Here is an 18,729-nt window from a genome sequence, read left to right as displayed (position 1 = left end):
ATGACACCTCGAACGAAGAGTACAAGGGTAGACCAGTCTTCATCAGATCGAGTACCTCGATAACACTCTCTGTTGGGTCCGACTCGGGTCAGACATCGATCCACAGAGGGATCGCTACTTCAGGAACTCACTAGATATTCCCGAAAGCAAGTAGCGAGTGACCAAAAATTCGTTGGAATCTCGTGCCTTCTGCGACTTTGTGCTACGACCAGCTCACCAACATGGCGCAGTTCGACACATTGGACATTATTGTCCTCGTCATATTATTGATAGGCACCGTCGCATATTTCACTAAAGGAACCTATTGGGGGGTGCCTAAGGATCCTTACGCAAACTCTTATGCCTTCGCAAATGGACATAAAGCAGGAAAGACGCGCAATATACTGGAGGCGATGGAAGAATCCGACAAAAATACCGTTGTGTTCTATGGTTCACAGACTGGCACAGCGGAGGACTACGCCTCGAGATTGGCAAAGGAAGGCTCCTCGCGCTTTGGCCTCAAGACTATGATAGCTGACCTGGAAGATTACGACTACGAAAACCTTGATACTTTCCCAGCTGACAAACTTGCGTTCTTCGTATTGGCTACTTACGGGGAGGGGGAACCAACGGACAACGCGGTGGACTTTTACGAGTTTGTTAGAGGCGAAGATACTACATTTAGCAACGGCGGCACTGCAGATGATAAACCGTTGGAGAATCTCAAGTTTGTTGCCTTTGGGCTAGGCAACAACACATATGAACACTACAACTCCATGGTCCGCAATGTCGATATCGCTCTGACGAAACTAGGTGCCGACAGAGTCGGCGATGCTGGCGAAGGAGATGATGGTGCTGGAACGATGGAGGAAGACTTTTTGGCGTGGAAAGAACCAATGTGGGCTGCACTGACAGAGAAGATGGGCCTTGAAGAGCGCGAGGCGGTCTATGAACCGATCTTTAGCATTACCGAGCGAGACGACCTCGACGCTGATGCAGAGGAGGTATATCTTGGTGAGCCCAATAAAAATCACCTCGAAGGCAAGCAGAAAGGACCTTACAACTCTCACAACCCATACATTGCACCAATTGCCGAGTCAAGAGAGCTGTTCACCATCAAGGACCGAAACTGTCTACACATGGAGATTGACATCAAAGGCTCGAATCTGAGCTACGAAAGCGGCGACCACATTGCCATTTGGCCTACAAATGCTGGGCGAGAAGTTGATCGCTTCGTCGATGTTCTGGGTCTAGTTGACAAGCGGCACACTGTTGTTAGCGTCAGAGGACTTGATCCTACAGCTCGGGTCCCGTTCCCGACGCCTACAACCTACGATGCAGCTGTCCGTTATCACCTTGAGATTGGTGGCCCTGTGTCCCGTCAATTTTTAGCCTCCTTGGCTGCTTTTGCTCCCAATGACTCAGCAAAAACCGAAATGGTAAAACTTGGGAGTGATAAAGACTACTTTTCGGAAAAAGTATCTCAGCAGTATCTGAATATTGCACAAGTCCTCGAGCGCGTTGAGAGCACTAATAGATGGACACAAATACCGTTTTCCATCATTATTGAGCAGATTAAGAAGATTCAGCCGCGCTACTATTCCATCTCCTCATCTTCTCTCGTACAGAAAGACAAGATCTCCATTACTGCCGTGGTTGATGAGATACGTGTACCTGGTTCTGAAAATGTTGTCAAGGGTGTCACAACCAACTACCTGCTCGCTCTCAAACAAAGACAGCATGGAGATCCGAGTCCAGATCCACATGGCTTGACCTATGCAATAAATGGGCCTCGAAATAAGTACGACGGTATTCACGTGCCGGTCCATGTCCGCCATTCTAATTTCAAGCTCCCTTCGGATCCTTCGAAACCCATCATCATGGTCGGACCAGGATCAGGTGTTGCACCTTTTCGAGGATTCGTTCAAGAAAGAGCCGCACAATCGAAAGCTGGGGAGAAGGTTGGGCAGACAGTATTATTCTACGGCTGCAGAAAATCAGCAGAGGACTTTGTCTACAAGGACGAGTGGGAGGTAAGATCCCCTACATATGAAAACCTCACCATCATTGCTTGCTAAAGTTTCTTGCGGCACAGAGCGTCAAAAAAACCCTTGGCTCCTCCTTTACGTTATTCACCGCCTTTTCCCGCGAGACGCCAGGAAAGAAAATCTATGTCCAACAGCGCCTCGAGGAGAACGCCGCATTAGTCAACGAATTGTTGCAGAAACAGAAAGCAAATTTCTACGTTTGCGGTGACGCCGCAAACATGGCGCGCGAGGTCAATGCAAAGCTGGCGAAGATCATAAGTGAGCATCGGGGTATCAGTCTGGAGAAAGGGGAGGATATAGTCAGGGGAATGCGGAGTAGTAATCAATATCAAGAAGATGTATGGTCATGAGCAGAATGGCCTATCAGAGCGACATTAGAATTGATGATCATGACGAGGTCGATGTTTGACGATTTTCCTAGTCAAGAGTCGAAATGAGTCGCTTCGAGCATAGCACATTCTGGTGACTGGATCAGGGTGCGGTGCGGTGAGAAGAGCGATCGATGTATGTGCTTCTAGATTCCAAATTGTGGGAAGCGCCCAACTTTTGAGACATGCGTTGTGTTGAGCATTTGAAATACTAACGCAAGGTACGCAATAGTCGGTGAATCAGAAGCTACAGCCATGGGAAGCTGAAGACGTAGAGAAATCAGAAGGCACGTCGCTTTGTTTACCGTATATTATAATCATTGATGTGCTGGGCTTCAGTAGACATGTAGCGCCAGTGTTTTCACCAATCATCTGTGACGGCGTTCTTAGCGCATGCTCATAGAACTAGATTTTGCTTGGAAGCTTCAGAATCCTCCGTCCTTTCTCACACATCGTCAATGCTCGGTTCGCATGGATTCGACGACGCCTTTGCATATCTCCTGCTGGCATACTGCAACTTAACCCGCGCCCGACCATGCCACACCACGATCAAATTAGAGGGTTGTAGAGCTCCGAAAAGCCAGCCTCAGTCAGATACGGAACCCGCTACGGCATAGCTGCTGATTGTCGAGCTGATGGGTAATGTGCGGGCGACATCTCTGCTGGTCGCGCATGCTGATTCCTGATTGCGCATGCTATCTGCTCTCTTGCCCGTAAAGCCTCGTGCAAGATCCAGCAAGTGGTAGAGATGTGGACGTTCATATCGCTCTATCACAGAACTGATTGCCAGGTCGGCCTTGGTTACGGGCCTTGCTGGCCCAGGTAATTGCGCATGTACCTTCGTACCACATACACTAGATCCCGCAAATCGTCCATGTATCTCGCAACGGCGAATCGTTACAGCAAAGATTTGTTCGTCTACTATCTCCTTGAGCAAGCCGACGTTTCAGTCAAACACACCTCGAAATGTCCTGAACCTCATGTCGGTTACCAGGAGCCTTTCTTTTGGAACAGCAAACGGGTCAATATTCTGTCGCTCCGCCAAACAAACATTTGGCTTCCCTTGACGTGAAGCAAACATGATTTCAGTTCCTTTCTAATCGCATAGTGTTCGTGAAGCCATGTCAGCGTGTTTTGAAGTCAAGGTTGGGACGCGTTGCGCCTTCCTCAATGACGATGACATGAAGATCACGACTTCCCAATCTGTCGAAAACGGTTTGTTTACATGACCTACTTCTCATCTCTACATCCAGTCTTCTCCTCCAAACATCTCCCTTCTCATTCTTCATTCGCTGCACCTTCACATACATTGTTGGCAACTTGCTTGAGCATACTCTCTGCATCCATCGGAACAATTGCTCTCATCATCGCCATTGTCGACAACTTGCACCATCTCTAACACCACGCCAAAGTTTCTCTGTAAACGCCCAAGCTGTCTCACTTTCGAAGGTTCTTACTCACACTTACCTCTCAGTGTGCTCCCATCTCCAAGACCTTTAACTCAGTCACCTGAAGGATATTCACTGTGAGATTGCACTTATGACCTCCACTACCGTGTGAATACTAAGCTCGATCTAAACAGCTTTCAGGCTAGTACCTAGAGGCGACTCAAACTAGTATCACTGTTATTACGCTATACAATGGCTCGTAAGTTTCCTCCATCTTGCGGCTGTACAATGTGTTCTAGCGAGCCGAACATTCTTCAGTCCTAACCTAGGAGTCGTGCTTCATGCCCACTGACGACTGTTCGATTGCACACTGAGAGCCTTCGCGATCAGTACGCTTGATCTTCACGATTGAGAGTCGCAATGAATTCATTACCTCACGAGAGCTCTTATGTTTGACGGCTAATCCTTGATTTTCAGAGAACCTTTACGCCAACATGCATACCCCTATGTCTGGTCCGACAATGGGTCCCAACCACATGTATTCTTCCTACGCAAATTCTGCTTTCCAGCCAGATCATGGGAATTCGGTCGACAGTCTCACAGACACTTTCGGTAACGTGAGTTTACGCAATGGCTCTTATTCTGGACAAGACAACTCGAGCAACGGCGGCCTACACCTTAATGGGAATGCCCCATATACCTCAATGAACTCAAAAGCCGGCAGCACTTTCATGTATCAGCTTCCCGACGCTGTCTTTACGCACAGTGGTCCCAACCCAACACAGGCCAGCTACCGTCATTTTCCTCAGCATTTCAACTGGCCCAACGCCCAAGGTTCGCAGTTTGAGGCCGCTCCACTACACAATTATCTACCAAACAGCATACCCACATCAAATGCTGCTAATAACCACCAATGGCTTTCGACTCACAACATTCCACCGCCACCAGAGCTTCGTCGAACATCTTGGTCGTCTCGCGAGGAAGCAAGCCCTCAGACCCCAACGAATTTTGGTCCTGGTCCAGGCTACGGATACCAGACTTGGCAGTCGCCCGTGTACAGCACTCCTTCGCCCATGTCAGCCAACAACCCTCTTTCACATCAGCACCTTTGGAAGCAAGAAGATGGGGACTTCGTCTTCGTCGACTACTGGAAGAAGATGATGGAGAGTCCGTCCGTGCCGGATCCCGTGCCAGCAATCCATAGCGGACCTGATGGAGGTCGTGGAACGCTAGACAAGATCTTGGACAATAGAGATGGTACGACAAACGTATACGTTCGTGGTTTGCAGCCAAACACATCGGACGATATGTTACATGCCTACGGCGAGAGATTCGGGGCTGTCGTCAGCTGCAAATCGATTATTGACCCTACGACCGGCACATGTAAAGGGTGATGTTATAAGGCCCATTGAATAGCAAGATACTGATAGCTATATAGTTTCGGCTTTATCAAGTATCACAATTATATTGATGCCGAGAACTGCATCCGCGGATTTTGGCTCCGAGGCTATGAGGCGAAGTTTGCCCGGGTACGTTGAAACAAGACAAGAAGCTCTCGCAGAGACTGACTACATGCAACCAAGAAATCACACAATTCTCGCCTCAAAGACCTATCCCGTCCGGACAACACCAACCTCTATGTATCGAATCTTCCCAAGTTAATCAACGAAGAGGTAGGTCGGCACTCTACGACTTCCAACAACGCTTGCCTAATATCTTTATAGGGCTTAAAAAAGATGTTTCAAGCTGTTTTCCCCGAAGACCTCTATCCTCATCACCAAGCAGGATCTTGCAAAATCTTGAAGGATTCGTGTGGCCGCAGCCGCGGCGTTGGTTTTGCTCGGCACGTCAGCCTATACTCAAGATTCATCTTTACGGCTAACGGAATTCTAGCTTCGAAACGCCCACCATCTGCGATGAGATCGTTCAGGCCTTCAACAATAGGACTATCGGAGAAGATCACGACACTACAATGCTTCAAATTCGCTTCGCAGATACGGAGGAGCAGAAACAACTCAAAGCATTCACAGCTGTCAAGAGACAGTTCAAAGCAGACGAATATAATGAGGCCGCATATGGCGTTCTCGGCAGTAGCTACTCTCCAAGCGCAGCGTCATACCAGAGTCCTTTACAGAGTCGGGCTACTGGAGTGAATGCGCCGTGGATCAATCACTCACCTGCACCGTCCGTGACTCTACCGCAAGCACGCATCTTTCCCCTTTCACACAGTCACTCACCCTTGCTTAGTAGCCTCGGTAGTTATCAACACTCAGCGCTCCGCTCGCGTCAGCCGTCGAACCTCACAAATCGGCTCTCGGCCACAAAAACCTCCACCGGTGCAACGTCACTGGCTATAGACGTGGACGCAATCCAGGACGTGAACCAGAGCCCCAGTCTGACAGCTGCAGCCAAAAAATTCAGTTTCGACAAGATCGAGGAAGGCTCTGTCGACGAAGATGCGGCCTCGTCTCCAATGAAAGAGAATGTGATGCCAAGCAAGTCGTATGCATCCAACGGCGCCACAGCTTCACCCACCAAATCCAGACTTTAACGGTCTGTACTGAATTGCAGACGGACTCAATGCTATTGGCCCTGACCCCGAAGCTGAGCAAAAGCTATGTCCCATCACATTAAGTCAAGCAAAAGACCAGAATTCGGCAGAGTATTCCTACAGGCATTTCATTAGACGCACTCTTACAATGTCTCTCGATAGCTTGCGTTTCTGGTGACAATACGGCGAAGGAGTCTTGGAGGTAGCATCGGATTGCAAGATAATGCTTAGCGTGGCTCGTTTGCTTCACGGAATTATGAACATAGACTCCAAAATATGGGTTAGATGAACATTTGCATGCTGATTGCATTTTGGCGGCAATTTTGGAGCACTTTGTGGTTTTGGTAGCAGTCTGAAGCAAAGCTTGCGCGATAGACTTAGATGTGCATGCTAGGAGTAGACAAGATCATCAAGAGCTGCGTAAAGCCACAAAGGTCTTGTGTCGAGAGGCTGCCTTGATGTTCGTCCTCAATCTTTGGCAATGCTGGCTTTCAGTGGCGTGATCGAGTAGATAGCGTCATCTTCTAGCCCGTTACTCGCTATGTTTGGAGGATCCCCAATGATAACAGGGTCATCTTGAATGAGATCCTGATCACCCTCTCCGGTCCCATCTTCGCTATTGTCGTCGCTCTCGTCCTGCACGTCATCGGCGTATGACCCTTGGTCCTGGTTTGCACCTACGTCTTCCATATATTGCACTAACTCTTGTACCTTCTTCTTCGAAAAGCCCGAAGCTTCCACTTCCAAATCCAGTCTTTTCCCCTTTGCAGTCGCTTGCTTTGCAGCGGCTTTCCTCGCATCTGCAAAGAATGGTCCGGCTTCCGAACTCAGGAAATTAAACCTCCGCTCGAAATAGGTCTTGATACATTGAACATCTCTGTTGAAATAGAATTCCGCGTTTGCGTGGTCGATTGAAATGGCCTGGGGGAAGTCGATGATCCAGGGTACTGCTCTCACCTCTAGTTCGGGTGTCTTCTTAGTCTGACTGGCCAGCTGCTCCTCTTGGAGGATGATGTTGAACTCATTGAAGTCCCCATGTATGATGCCAAAGCTGGCAAGTTGAAGAATTATCTGTATCAAATCTGCATACAGTCCAGCAGGATTGCCCACTTCCTTCACCGCTCTTAATGGTACTCCATCTACCAAGCTCATGACTACCATATGCCTTGTCCATGCCACTGCCTCCGGCACTCTAAAGCCATTTTCTCCGAGAATGCTCATGATCGCAAACTCTCTTTGTGCCGCCAGGCGCGACATGTACATCCAGCTCGCGCTCTGTCGGCGCCGAAGGTAGTCGCGGTTATTCTTGACTGTGCGGAAAGAGATGCGCCCGAGACGATGGATCTTGAGAACAAGTTGGTTGTTTTTATGGAACTTTTGCGAATTTGAGGTGTTGGATGGAGGCGGAGCGCATACATAGATGTCGCTTTCTTTGCCTGTGCCAATGCAAGGACCCAGGCTGTAGATTGCGTCGCGCTTGAGGTGTGTATGTAGGGCAAGGTAGTCGAGGCCGCCATACGTGAGGCGGTATCCGTCGTCTACCATGAAAGGCTAGGGTTAGAGAGGTGACTGCGATGGGGGAGGTAAACCGGCGTGAGACACACACATTTTGCATTTTTGGTACGAGCAATGAGGTTTGCTTTTGCTAGAGTGGATATGCTCTTATGAACACCACTACTACCTCGAAGATTTGACAACTGTATTATCAGGGATGTCGGCACAACTTCATGATTCTTGCTACCCATTTCCACCTAGGCGTGGCTGGTCAGCAGTTAGTCTGCAACATTTCGGCGGGAACGTTCATTTCAGGTGAGCTTACCGCAGTGAGAACACGCCAATCCTCAGAGGCGAGGTAGCGCAGATACTTTGTGTTCAGCTTCATGATGAATGCGTGGAGAGATTGTTGATATTGAAATTGCGGAGTGAGTGCGGGCAAAGTCCTCGGCTTTCAGTTTTGCCGCCTTCCGGACATTTCGACGCGGTCTCAATAGCGGCCTTACGTAGAGCAAAGATGAATTTGCCCATCGATCTTCTGCTCTGATTGTGCCCGAGTAGTGACCAGCACACTTGTTTCTTAGACGAGAAGCTTTGTCTCCTCAACTTCACGGTCTGGAAATAGCCACCTCGATTAGGCTCAACAAGAAGCATGGCAAAAGGGAATGGAGCTCCGTCGGCCGCTGAGAAGGGCAAGGGGAAAGCAGAAGAGCTAAAACCTAAGGATAATCCAAACAAACCTACTGAAATGAAGAAGGATGAAAACGGCAAGACGATCGCAAACGGTAGCAAGGATGAAGAGCCTGACGAGGAAGAACTCAGCGACGAAGATCAAAATCTAAAAAATGAATTAGAGATGCTAGTATCAAGACTGAGCGAATCTGATACAAGCCTCTATATCCCTGCCCTCGATGCCATCAAAGACTTTATCAAAACTTCCACTTCATCCATGACTGCAGTACCGAAACCTCTCAAGTTCCTTCGACCTCACTACGAAGATCTGGGCAAGACATACGAAAATTGGCCGAGCGGAAAAGCAAAAGACTCCTTCGCCGACGTGTTGTCGGTGCTTGGTATGACACAAGGGGACGAAGATAAATTAGATACCTTGAAATACCGACTAGCGGCGCCATCGGAAGATCTTGGCTCATGGGGTCATGAGTATGTACGGCACCTGGCGTTGGAGATTGGCCAGGACTACCAGAGACGTATATCAGATGATTTGGATGCCCAAGAGCTAGTAGAGTTAACGCGGACTCTTGTGCCATACTTCCTCAGTCACAATGCCGAAGCTGACGCAGTTGACATGATGAGCGAACTTGAGATAATACAGGAGATCCCAAAATATCTCGATGAAAACACGTATACCAGAGTCTGCCTTTATATGGTCAGCATGGTCAACCTCCTCACTTATCCTGATGATCAGCAATTTCTGCAAACAGCCCATGATATCTATAAACGGTACAACAAACTTCCTCAAGCGATGGTGCTAGCAATCCGTCTCAATGATGTCGAGCTAATCAAGAAAGATTTCGAGTCCACCGAAGATGCTTCTATGAGGCGCCAGATGGCTCTTTTAGTTGCACGGCAGCAGATCTGGTTGCCGTCTGATGACATAGAAGATCAAGAACTCACCGAATGTCTAAGCAATGAGAAGATGCCAGAGCGTTTCAAGTATTTGGCCAAAGAACTCAATATACTAGATCCTAAGACACCGGAAGACATATATAAGAGTCATCTTGAAAGCACAAGGACTGCGGGTTTGACTAATGTGGACTCCGCGCGGCACAATCTTGCCAGTGCCTTCGTAAATGCATTTACCAATGCTGGTTTCGGCCATGATAAGCTATTGCTTGACGTTGGTGAAGGTGACAAAACGAGCTGGATTTTCAAGACCAAAGACGATGGGCAATTTTCAACAACGGCGTCGCTAGGCATGCTTTTGCGGTGGGACATCGAAAATGGGCTGGAACAGGTGGACAAATATACATATGCAGAGGACAACCAGATCAAAGCTGGCGCTCTTCTTGCAACAGGAATGCTCAACTCGGCGGTTCGCATGGACACGGAACCTGCCATGGCTTTACTTGCGACCGAGGAGAATCTCAATCATAAGGACAAACAAGTACGGGTAGCTTCAATTATGGGCTTGGGCTTAGCATGTGCCGGGACGGACAAAGATGATCTGTTGGACCTACTACTGCCTATTGTAGAAGATACATCTCTCGAGATGCAGCTCTCGGCTATGGCAGCTCTATCTCTTGGTTTCATCTTTGTAGGCTCTTCAGACCATCGAGTGAGTGAGGCCATAGTCACGACCCTGTTGGATGAAGAACGACAAAAGCAGCTTAAAGATAAGTGGACTCGCTTTATGTTTCTAGGCTTAGCGCTTCTGTTTTTCGGTCGACAAGAAGAAGTTGAGGTCATTCAAGAAACTTTGAAAGTTATCGATCATCCCATGGCCAAACCAGCTGGTGTGCTGGCTGAGGTGTGTGCGTATGCGGGCACAGGGACTGTCCTCAAGTTACAGGAATTGCTGCATCTTTGCAACGATCATTTCGAAGGCGACTCAGACGAGAAGAAAGGAGACGAGCTCATCCAGACATACGCTGTCATTGGACTGTCTCTCATCGCAATGGGCGAGGATGTTGGCCAGGAAATGGTTCTCCGTCAGTTCGGCCATCTCATGCATTACAGCGAAGGAAATATCCGAAAAGCTGTACCTCTTGCGCTGGGTCTCATCAGTCCAAGTAACCCTCAGATGAAGGTCTACGACACGCTCTCAAGATACAGTCACGACAACGACAACGACGTGGCAATCAATGCCATATTCGCCATGGGCCTGCTTGGGGCGGGTACCAACAATGCAAGATTAGCACAGCTTTTAAGACAGCTCGCAAGCTACTACCACCGCGACCAGAATTCGCTTTTCATGGTGCGAATAGCCCAGGGTCTACTGCATATGGGCAAGGGAACGATGTCTATCAACCCCTTCCACACCGACCGCCAAATCCTCTCCCGAGTTGCCGCAGCTGGCTTGCTGACTGTGCTCGTTTCCATGATCGATGCGAAGCAGTTCATACTTGGCGAACACCACTATCTCCTCTACTTCTTAATCACTGCCATGCATCCTCGGTTTCTGGTTACTTTGGACGAAGATCTGAAGCCCCTGCAAGTGAACGTCAGGGTAGGTCAAGCGGTCGACGTCGTTGGCCAGGCTGGCCGACCGAAAACGATTACTGGATGGCAGACCCAACAAACGCCAGTGCTGCTCGCTTACGGCGAGCGAGCAGAGCTGGAAGACGAGCAATATATAAGTCTGGCGAGCAACCTCGAAGGGTTGGTGATCTTAAAGAAGGTTTGTCAGACTAATACGAACCCGCTCTTCCCGGACAGATGCTAATGCGTGACACGTAGAATCCGACGTGGGAGGAAGGATGACGCAGGAATTGGGAGAATATCGTTTTTGGTACTTGATGGTGAGATAAGGCAAAGGAGTGTGTAGACACCTGTCCTCCATCTTCAGACCTATGGTACGCTCATGTCGAGCCAAGGTACCTTCCCAATGGCCAATGCTCTTTCATGAAAATATCTATGGTCAATCACAAATAAGGTATTCTAGACGGCTCAGGGAATAGAGGATGGGAAGCACGACTGTAGATACAAGGCCTATCTCACATACTGCAGGAATCTCTCAGGACCTGCATGACACGTATTATTGCTGTTGAATTTGAAGCAAGATACAAGCTGAGTGCTCTCGGCTTTGAGAGCGAGGCAGAATTTGGGTCAAAACCAGGACGTCCCAATCACGGGCATTGATGGCCCAGTAGGAAGCAGTAATAGACCAAGCCCACGGCCATGATGGTCATCAGTATGATCGATTCTGCCCCCCTCTTGGCCTACTGTCGATGATCGTTTCAGAAGGCTCTTGAGGTGATCCGACGTACCAAATATCCAAGGTCGCAATAATACTGCCCATAGGACTGTCTTTTCGATCCGTTGGCCAGTGCAGGCTCGAGATACTATGAGGAAATGTTAATGTTTATTAGTAACATTGGTGAAGCACCAGCCCAACGGTCGGCCACCCGATACGTCTGCTTCTCGCACCGGCTCAGCCTTAAGGTTCTCACTACCCCTCTCATTATTCATGGTGTATGCTCAATGATAGTAATAATAATAATATGCTGCATGATTGGTGTCCCTGTGGCAGACTACGGAAGACTCTTCAGGGGTTTTGATCGGGTGGGACCTTGAAAGCCAATATTAAATAATGCGCCAAACTGCATCGAAGCTTTAGGGCTTCTAGCAAGATAATAAGCGTTCTTAGTGCGCTGTTCCTGCGTAAGGACTGAAGAAGGTTGGGAGAGAGCAGCAGTAGTAGTGAGAGGTGTGAGAGGTGTGAGAGCCACGTGAACGCTAAAGTAAATCAATGATAAATGCTTTACCCCCTGAAAGCCAAAGCTAAAGCTAAAGCCAACTTCCCCCCAACTTCCCCAATTGCCATCGCGATGAACGTGATGATGATGATAGGACTCAGTCTCTGTGATTGGGTGAAGATGCAGCCATGTGGTCACACTTCTGCCACTTCTGCCACTTCTGCCACCAAGTAGCAAGCATCGACGTCCTTCCCTGCTCGCTTTCTCACTAGCCCGTTCAGAGAGTGAAGAAACGTGCACCGTCTCGACGCTATGCCAACCCACCCACAGGCTCACCTCCCATCTGTCTTGCCTGTCAAGGACGATCCCGAATGATAAGGAAGGCTCAGCGCTGCCAACTGCCCAGATTTCTTTTAGTCGCCTTCGTCCCTCAAACCGTCCAGCTCGTGCATCCTACTTTTATAAGCAGCGCTGAATCACCCACCTGCACTTGCTCCTCCTTATGCGAGCCCACTCTTCTACCGTGGCTTGTTTCACTTGCCCAGTCATATTTCTTTAATGGCTGACGAAGACGCTCTTTTCACCAGAAGCTCACATTACCTCTCTGGTGTGGCTCAATGGTAGAGTCACGATGAATAGCTGAGCAGACCGTATGCCTCATCAATTGCCTTGCATTTCTTACCATTCCTCACCACCTCAAAGATCACCCGTCTGCGAAGCGGTTGACCATCTAATCGACCCAAATCAATTCCACCTTGCCCGATATGCCTTCAAAATTGACGCCCGATCAGCTTGATGCCATGAAAATCACGGAGCGGGTGACCTCACTCCTCTCCATGCTGAGCGTCCTCTTCATCGTCTTTACCTTCCTCCTGGCTCGCGGTTTCGACAAGCCAATCAACCGCCTCGTCTTTTTCGCCTCCTTTAGTAACGTGGGCGTGAACATCGCCACTTTTATCGCCGAGGATGGACCAGCCGCAGGCCCAAAGTCTGCCCTGTGCCAATTCCAAGCCTGGGCCATTCAGATGTAAGATGCTCCGCATCGGGCTCAGATCTGCCCGTCATACTAAACATATTCCAGGTTCCTTGGCGTGGATGTCTTCTGGGCCCTGTGCATGGCTTTGAACGTTTACCTCGCTCTTTTCTGTGCTTGGACAGCGCAACGATTGCGCGCGCAAGAGTGGAAGTACTTCTTGGGTTGCTACGGCGCTGCGTTTGTGCCCTCGCTTATATACATCTTTGTGGAGACTGAGGGCCGTGGTAAGATATATGGGCCTGCTACCGTACGTCCTGCTCTCCGAAGCTGCCTTCAACTCGAAATGCTTACAGTGAAATTTCCAACAGCTCTGGTGTTGGATTACTCCTGAATGGGACTTTCTTCGTGTCCTTACATTATACGCCATTGTATGGATAGCGCTTGTCTCTGCTTTTGCCATCTATTGCAAGGCTGCGAAGAAGGTGTGGCATAACCGCGAGAAGCTTTCAGGACTTCTGAACCCATTTAACGAAGATCCATTTTCGACAACTATTACCACAGAGATCGAGGTAACCTATGAACCCGCACGTCCATCGATTTCTCACACAAGCTCCCATCATTCCGACTTTAAAAGACGCATGGAGTCACAACTGCCGCCGATGCCGGGCACAGAAGATGATCACAGAGAAGAAGCCCCAGATCTTTACAGAGCCAACATCGAAGCAGGAAGGCTTGAAAACGATCGAAGTCGCCGCCCTTCCCGGCCCAAGCTGCATGGTGCTCGCTCGTACACCCGGGAGGCGGCTCTGCGAGAACTCAATCCCGACGCCTGGTTATATGCTCGTGCAGCATTCCTCTTCTTTTGCGCTATGCTGATCCCCTGGATACCCGCCTCAATAAATCGGCTATACTCTCTCGTTCATCCCAACCGCATAATCTTTGGCTTGAATTATGCACAGTCTCTCGTTCTTCCTTTACAAGGTTTCTTGAATTGCTGTGTGTACATCATCACTTCGCAAACTGCTGTCATGAACCTCTTCCGGTCGATGATTGGCAAGCCTGAGATACCAAGGAGGAGTGATTATGTCAGCGCCAATGGCCTGAACGCTGCATCCGGAGACAAAGACGCAAAAAATTTGCCCGTGAAGATGGGCCACTTGGCAGCTGGCCTGACCAATCATGGCTCAAGTGCTGGAGGAAAGTTGGGAAAGTTCGTTGGTCGGAAAGCAAGTCTTCAACGGCCGCAGGAGGGAAGACAACGACTCGGCAGTGACGGCAGCAACAGTATGCCGATGTTCGCCGAAGTACATCACACGCCAAAGCGATGACGAGTAGTCGTCTTTGATGGAGAGACAGTTGAGTGCTGTAAATCAAATATTTCCACTGGAAAGAGCGGGAGATTGCAAAGGTTCTTTGGTATACAGGAAAGATATCCCAGCCCATCAAGGAGGCTAAGTTTTTCTCTTTCTTTCGATCATGAATACAATGTTGTGAATGCACATAGAAGCTATCTTGTGATAGGCTGATGAGGATTGGATATCTGGTCATATCCACAAGTATACTAAAAATCAAGATGAATAAAAGCTTCGGTTAGAGCCCAAGCAAACTTCAGTATACTATCAATGAAGATCCAATTGAGTGTCACCAGGCGTGAGCCGTCGGACAACTAAGGACTCACTATATGGTGGAGAAAATATCGTTCCTTTCTCTTCCGTCAGCCAAGACCGCCACAGCATCTTGCAACTTTCCTTCCCTTCTTTCCCACTAGCCACCCAACCCAACCGCACAAGTCTTACAGACACAAGCAACAGTAGGCAAGTCAGTTCATAAAATCCTGCTTCGAAGTCTCGTATTTAATACACCTAGTCTCCGTCTTGTCGGACCCTCCGCCCACGCCATCCTTGTTCTACCAAATTGTAAGCCTTACTTTGTGACAAGTATTATTGCTAAAGGCATTTTTCGTCCTAATCAATGCAGCCAACGCGTCTATAGTGAACCGTGAGGTTAGGGGATGATAACTCTGCCTGGCGGAAACCATGACCGATATTTAGAGAGATGTAAATATTCTTCGCAGAGATATTCATAGGCGTGATTTTCAGCAGCTTGGTGGAGAAAAGAAGAAAGGCTATACTTCCGGCGCTTTTTGAGTGTAGGGAGGCAGAAAATAATTAAACCAAGAAGGGGGATCCTAAGCCTTGCGTTGCAGAAATCAAATGGACGGGATTAGAGGCAAAATGTCTATAAATTTTTTACTCAGGACTGGGAAATTTGACAGAAACCCCATTATACCGAGTCTCGGCTGGTGCGCAAGGTCGGCTGTCTTCTGCGTGCCTGGACAGATTCACTCCTCGTGGTTCCACGAATGCGTCCTCGTCACAACTACCGAAGGACTCTTAGACTGCAATCAAGGGTAGAGACTTCGAGAAAACGAAGATAGCTTTGAGGGCGAAAAGACAAGGCGGAGACAAGTTCTTGATCTAGGAGAGGAGTTTCTTCTCACGGATGCAGGTTCAGAAATGAAATCAGTATAGACAGGCTCCTCGAATCGTTAGACTTTGCTGGTGGTACCATGATACAAGTATATACCCTTGTTTTAGGCTTCAATCTCATGTCAACATGTCATACAGAAATGGTGCGATTGGGATCGAGGTATGTCATTCGCGAGAATTAGCACTCGCTGGTCGAAAAATACACGTGAAAGAGTTGTAGCGCGGAGAGCCGTAAAAAGGAGTCCAAGGAATCACATCCCGCCAAGTGCTAGTTGGCTCATCCTCAACATCAAACGGTCCTGAACAGAAGAAATGTGCGATTGTGTTTTTCCTTCTGAATATTCCCATACCGAACCACACCAGTCTGTGCCTAACTTGAAATATATCCAAAGGCTAAGAACAAACATCACTAGCACGATACCATACCATGAACGTGTGATTCCGAACTTACCGTGAAAGCTTCAGACTCGACACTCTAAGGGATGATCAACTCATAAAGCTTATCCGCTTCTTCTACCGGCTCCATGGTCACCTCATCGTCGTCACCCTTGACCACCTCCAGGGTATTGGCGTCTCTGACCTTCCTCTTTTGATTACCCAGAGCTACAAGAAACGGCCCTTCTTTTGGCCTCGGATCGCCATTCTCCACAGGCTCTCTCTTGACGTCCTCCAGATGCCAGTGATGGTGTGCACTTTTGCCTTTGCCGATAAAATTTAACGGTCTGTAAGTCTTCTCGAACAGTGCCAACCGCTCTATCAGAGAATGGTGGAAGACGGCACCTATGGGGACATCACGCCTGCCGCCCTTATTAAGCGGCGAAGCCGTATACTGCCACGTACCACTATCAAGCTCCCAACGCTTGATAAACGGAAGATATTCTATTGTGCGGTCAGCGCGTGATCGTTGAACCAAGCAAGGAAAATCGAGGATAGAGGGGTCGCTTCGGAATCATCATGATAGAGCAACACTGTGGAAATAGGAAGCGATGCAAATGTGAGGCGACATACCCATGATCTTCCACATCAAAGTGTTGCCAAATGACGATCCTCCACCAATTTTCATGGTGTCGTGCATAAGCGCCCTGATGGATTGAGAGCGGTGCTCTGGTGCATTGTAGCGGTTAAGGAAACTTCTCTTGTTCTCAATATTCCATTGCAGGTGGTCAATGTTCTCGGGTAAACCATCAAGCTCATCAATCATCCACTTCAACGCAATGTCGCTAAGCTGAAATTTGTCCTGTTCTGGATCCGTTGGAGGCCGTGCTGGGGATTTAGAGGCTTTGGAAAAGGCTTTCTTAAGTCGCTCCCAGAAGCCCGGCGATTTTTGAGGTTCCACTTCTTCAGCTGGCCAACCACCACCAATATCGCCATGATTACCAGGGAACCATACCTCCTTGATATCCTCTCCCTTGCTTTTGAGACTCTCTTTATCTTGCGCGAGAAGGGCTGCCTTGAACTTGACACGACGTTCATCGATTGCCACAGCGTGGCGGACATGCTCAGCGGTGCCTTCCACCTCGGGCAAGTGGGGCACAGCCGTGAAAGGTACATCAAACGTACCTACCGAGCTCACGGTATCGAAGAGTCCAAGAAAGTGAACCTTTACGCCGTCATCTGTACCATGGCGACAGAATGAGTCTCTGAATCTCTCCATGTAAGCTCTGCCATTTGTGCCTCTCTCGTAATTTTGTTTCAGCTGCTCCGCCGTCGGCTCCGGATTATCAAGGCCCATTTCGTAATCTTGATAGACCTTATATGCAAAAGGTACCATCTCTTCATTGCCCATCGAAAGTAGGCCGACGTGGGAGATCATGCGTGAGAGGAAGCGTGCGGTGAAAGCACCTCTGGAAAAGCCAAAGATGTAAATCCGATCACCTGTTCTGTAATATCGCATGAGAAATCGGTACCCAGCTATGACGTGAGCATCGAAGGAGGTGGCTAATCCAGAATCAATTGTCTGGGATATGGAGTTTTTCATTCGCCCAAAGACGCCCTGGTTGACCGAGCCGGTTGTCGTGTATGTGCCTATGCCGGCTGAAGGCATTATAACCATCAGCAAACGGGTGAAACATGAGTTGGATCTGAGCTGTAAGAATTCTCGGGCTTACGCTGATAGTAGTGCATTTGATGAGGGGCGGAACGATCGAACATGTCCATCAGCTTCACTATGTTGGTGTCCGAAGGATTACCCTGGAAAGAATTTCCAGTGCCATCCAAGCACAGTACGAGACGATTTGGAGTCGGCGTATCTTTGTCGATTTTGAGATTTCGTCCATGCTCGTCGGGAACACTGTCTGGGACTTTCGGACCCATGATGTATGCTAGCAATGTTAATGGATGGCGAAAGCCCACAGTCTATTTCTGAAAGGTGCTTCTTTCCAGACGGGAAATCGGCCTGCGAAGAAATTTGATGGGGATAGTTGAAAGGCTGTAGGAACAGGTATAGGAACACCAGAAGCTGAGAAGTGTCCAAAGCAAAGGGAAGCTGATTCGTGACCAGTATGCCGACCCCCATTTCAAGAGATCCACCCATGATTTTGCTTTTAGACCATTGAGCATAAACGCTCGAGGCCAATCATGTGAGGCTACGCTGAGACAGAGTCCCGACTGATTTGATGGTCGCGCGTTTTGGCCCAGGGCCCAGTGTACCAGGGCTGGCAGAAGCTCTCGATTTGGTCAATCATGATGCTGAGAAGAGGCTAGCAGCGGTGGCAAGACCGTGTCCACTCAGACAACAATCTTAGCGATAAGAATCATGAGACTCTAAGAGATGATCCGAGGCTGTTGCTAACTCGCTATATTCTAGCTTCGGGATGTTCAGCTGGCAGATTTTGCATGTGGCTTGCCATGGGCGTTTCTGAATCCGTGAGAGCTGACTCAGCTGAGATGCGGAGCCAGAAGGGAAAAGGTTGGCTTAAGTTAGACTGAATATGGTGCATGCTAAGCTCTGACGGGCCATGGTGTGAATAGGGATCGATTAGTTTGATTATTCAAAGATTATTGAAATTCAAACTAGCAGTTTGGCAGTTGGCACCTGCTCGTAGCAGTCGGAGTTGTAGG

General features: G+C 48.8%; 6 protein-coding genes across 6 annotated transcripts; 4 read left to right on the top strand and 2 right to left on the bottom strand.

The window, feature by feature from the left end:
* Positions 1-221: 221 nt before the first annotated feature.
* KY384_007704 (uncharacterized protein) lies at positions 222-2,377 on the top strand (the record flags this gene model as incomplete). The annotated part of the gene is made up of 2 exons (XM_044816195.1): positions 222-2,012; positions 2,060-2,377. The coding sequence occupies 2 exons, from the start codon at positions 222-224 to the stop codon at positions 2,375-2,377; spliced, it is 2,109 nt and encodes a 702-aa protein (XP_044666835.1).
* Positions 2,378-3,516: 1,139 nt separating this feature from the next.
* Positions 3,517-6,334, top strand: KY384_007703 (uncharacterized protein; the record flags this gene model as incomplete). Its single annotated transcript, XM_044816194.1, has 6 exons — positions 3,517-3,610; positions 4,261-5,173; positions 5,222-5,312; positions 5,367-5,456; positions 5,508-5,593; positions 5,677-6,334. The coding sequence occupies 6 exons, from the start codon at positions 3,517-3,519 to the stop codon at positions 6,332-6,334; spliced, it is 1,932 nt and encodes a 643-aa protein (XP_044666834.1).
* Positions 6,335-6,802: 468 nt separating this feature from the next.
* On the bottom strand, positions 6,803-8,216 carry KY384_007702 (uncharacterized protein; the record flags this gene model as incomplete). The annotated part of the gene is made up of 3 exons (XM_044816193.1): positions 6,803-7,872; positions 7,941-8,085; positions 8,154-8,216. 3 exons carry the CDS (start codon positions 8,214-8,216, stop codon positions 6,803-6,805), a joined length of 1,278 nt encoding a protein of 425 aa, XP_044666833.1.
* A 264-nt stretch (positions 8,217-8,480) lies between these two features.
* Positions 8,481-11,269, top strand: RPN1 (proteasome regulatory particle base subunit; the record flags this gene model as incomplete). The annotated part of the gene is made up of 2 exons (XM_044816192.1): positions 8,481-11,186; positions 11,246-11,269. 2 exons carry the CDS (start codon positions 8,481-8,483, stop codon positions 11,267-11,269), a joined length of 2,730 nt encoding a protein of 909 aa, XP_044666832.1.
* A 1,699-nt stretch (positions 11,270-12,968) lies between these two features.
* Positions 12,969-14,508, top strand: KY384_007700 (uncharacterized protein; the record flags this gene model as incomplete). The annotated part of the gene is made up of 3 exons (XM_044816191.1): positions 12,969-13,231; positions 13,286-13,487; positions 13,549-14,508. 3 exons carry the CDS (start codon positions 12,969-12,971, stop codon positions 14,506-14,508), a joined length of 1,425 nt encoding a protein of 474 aa, XP_044666831.1.
* A 1,636-nt stretch (positions 14,509-16,144) lies between these two features.
* On the bottom strand, positions 16,145-17,982 carry KY384_007699 (uncharacterized protein; the record flags this gene model as incomplete). The annotated part of the gene is made up of 3 exons (XM_044816190.1): positions 16,145-16,548; positions 16,678-17,703; positions 17,778-17,982. The coding sequence occupies 3 exons, from the start codon at positions 17,980-17,982 to the stop codon at positions 16,145-16,147; spliced, it is 1,635 nt and encodes a 544-aa protein (XP_044666830.1).
* Between the last annotated feature and the right edge of the window lie 747 nt (positions 17,983-18,729).

The sequence above is a fragment of the Bacidia gigantensis genome (assembly GCF_019456465.1).
Source record: "Bacidia gigantensis strain McMullin 20006 chromosome Unknown contig_278, whole genome shotgun sequence".
NCBI lineage: Eukaryota > Fungi > Ascomycota > Lecanoromycetes > Lecanorales > Ramalinaceae > Bacidia > Bacidia gigantensis.
Note: the sequence above shows the minus strand (reverse complement) of the source record. Positions and strands in the feature narration are given on the sequence as shown.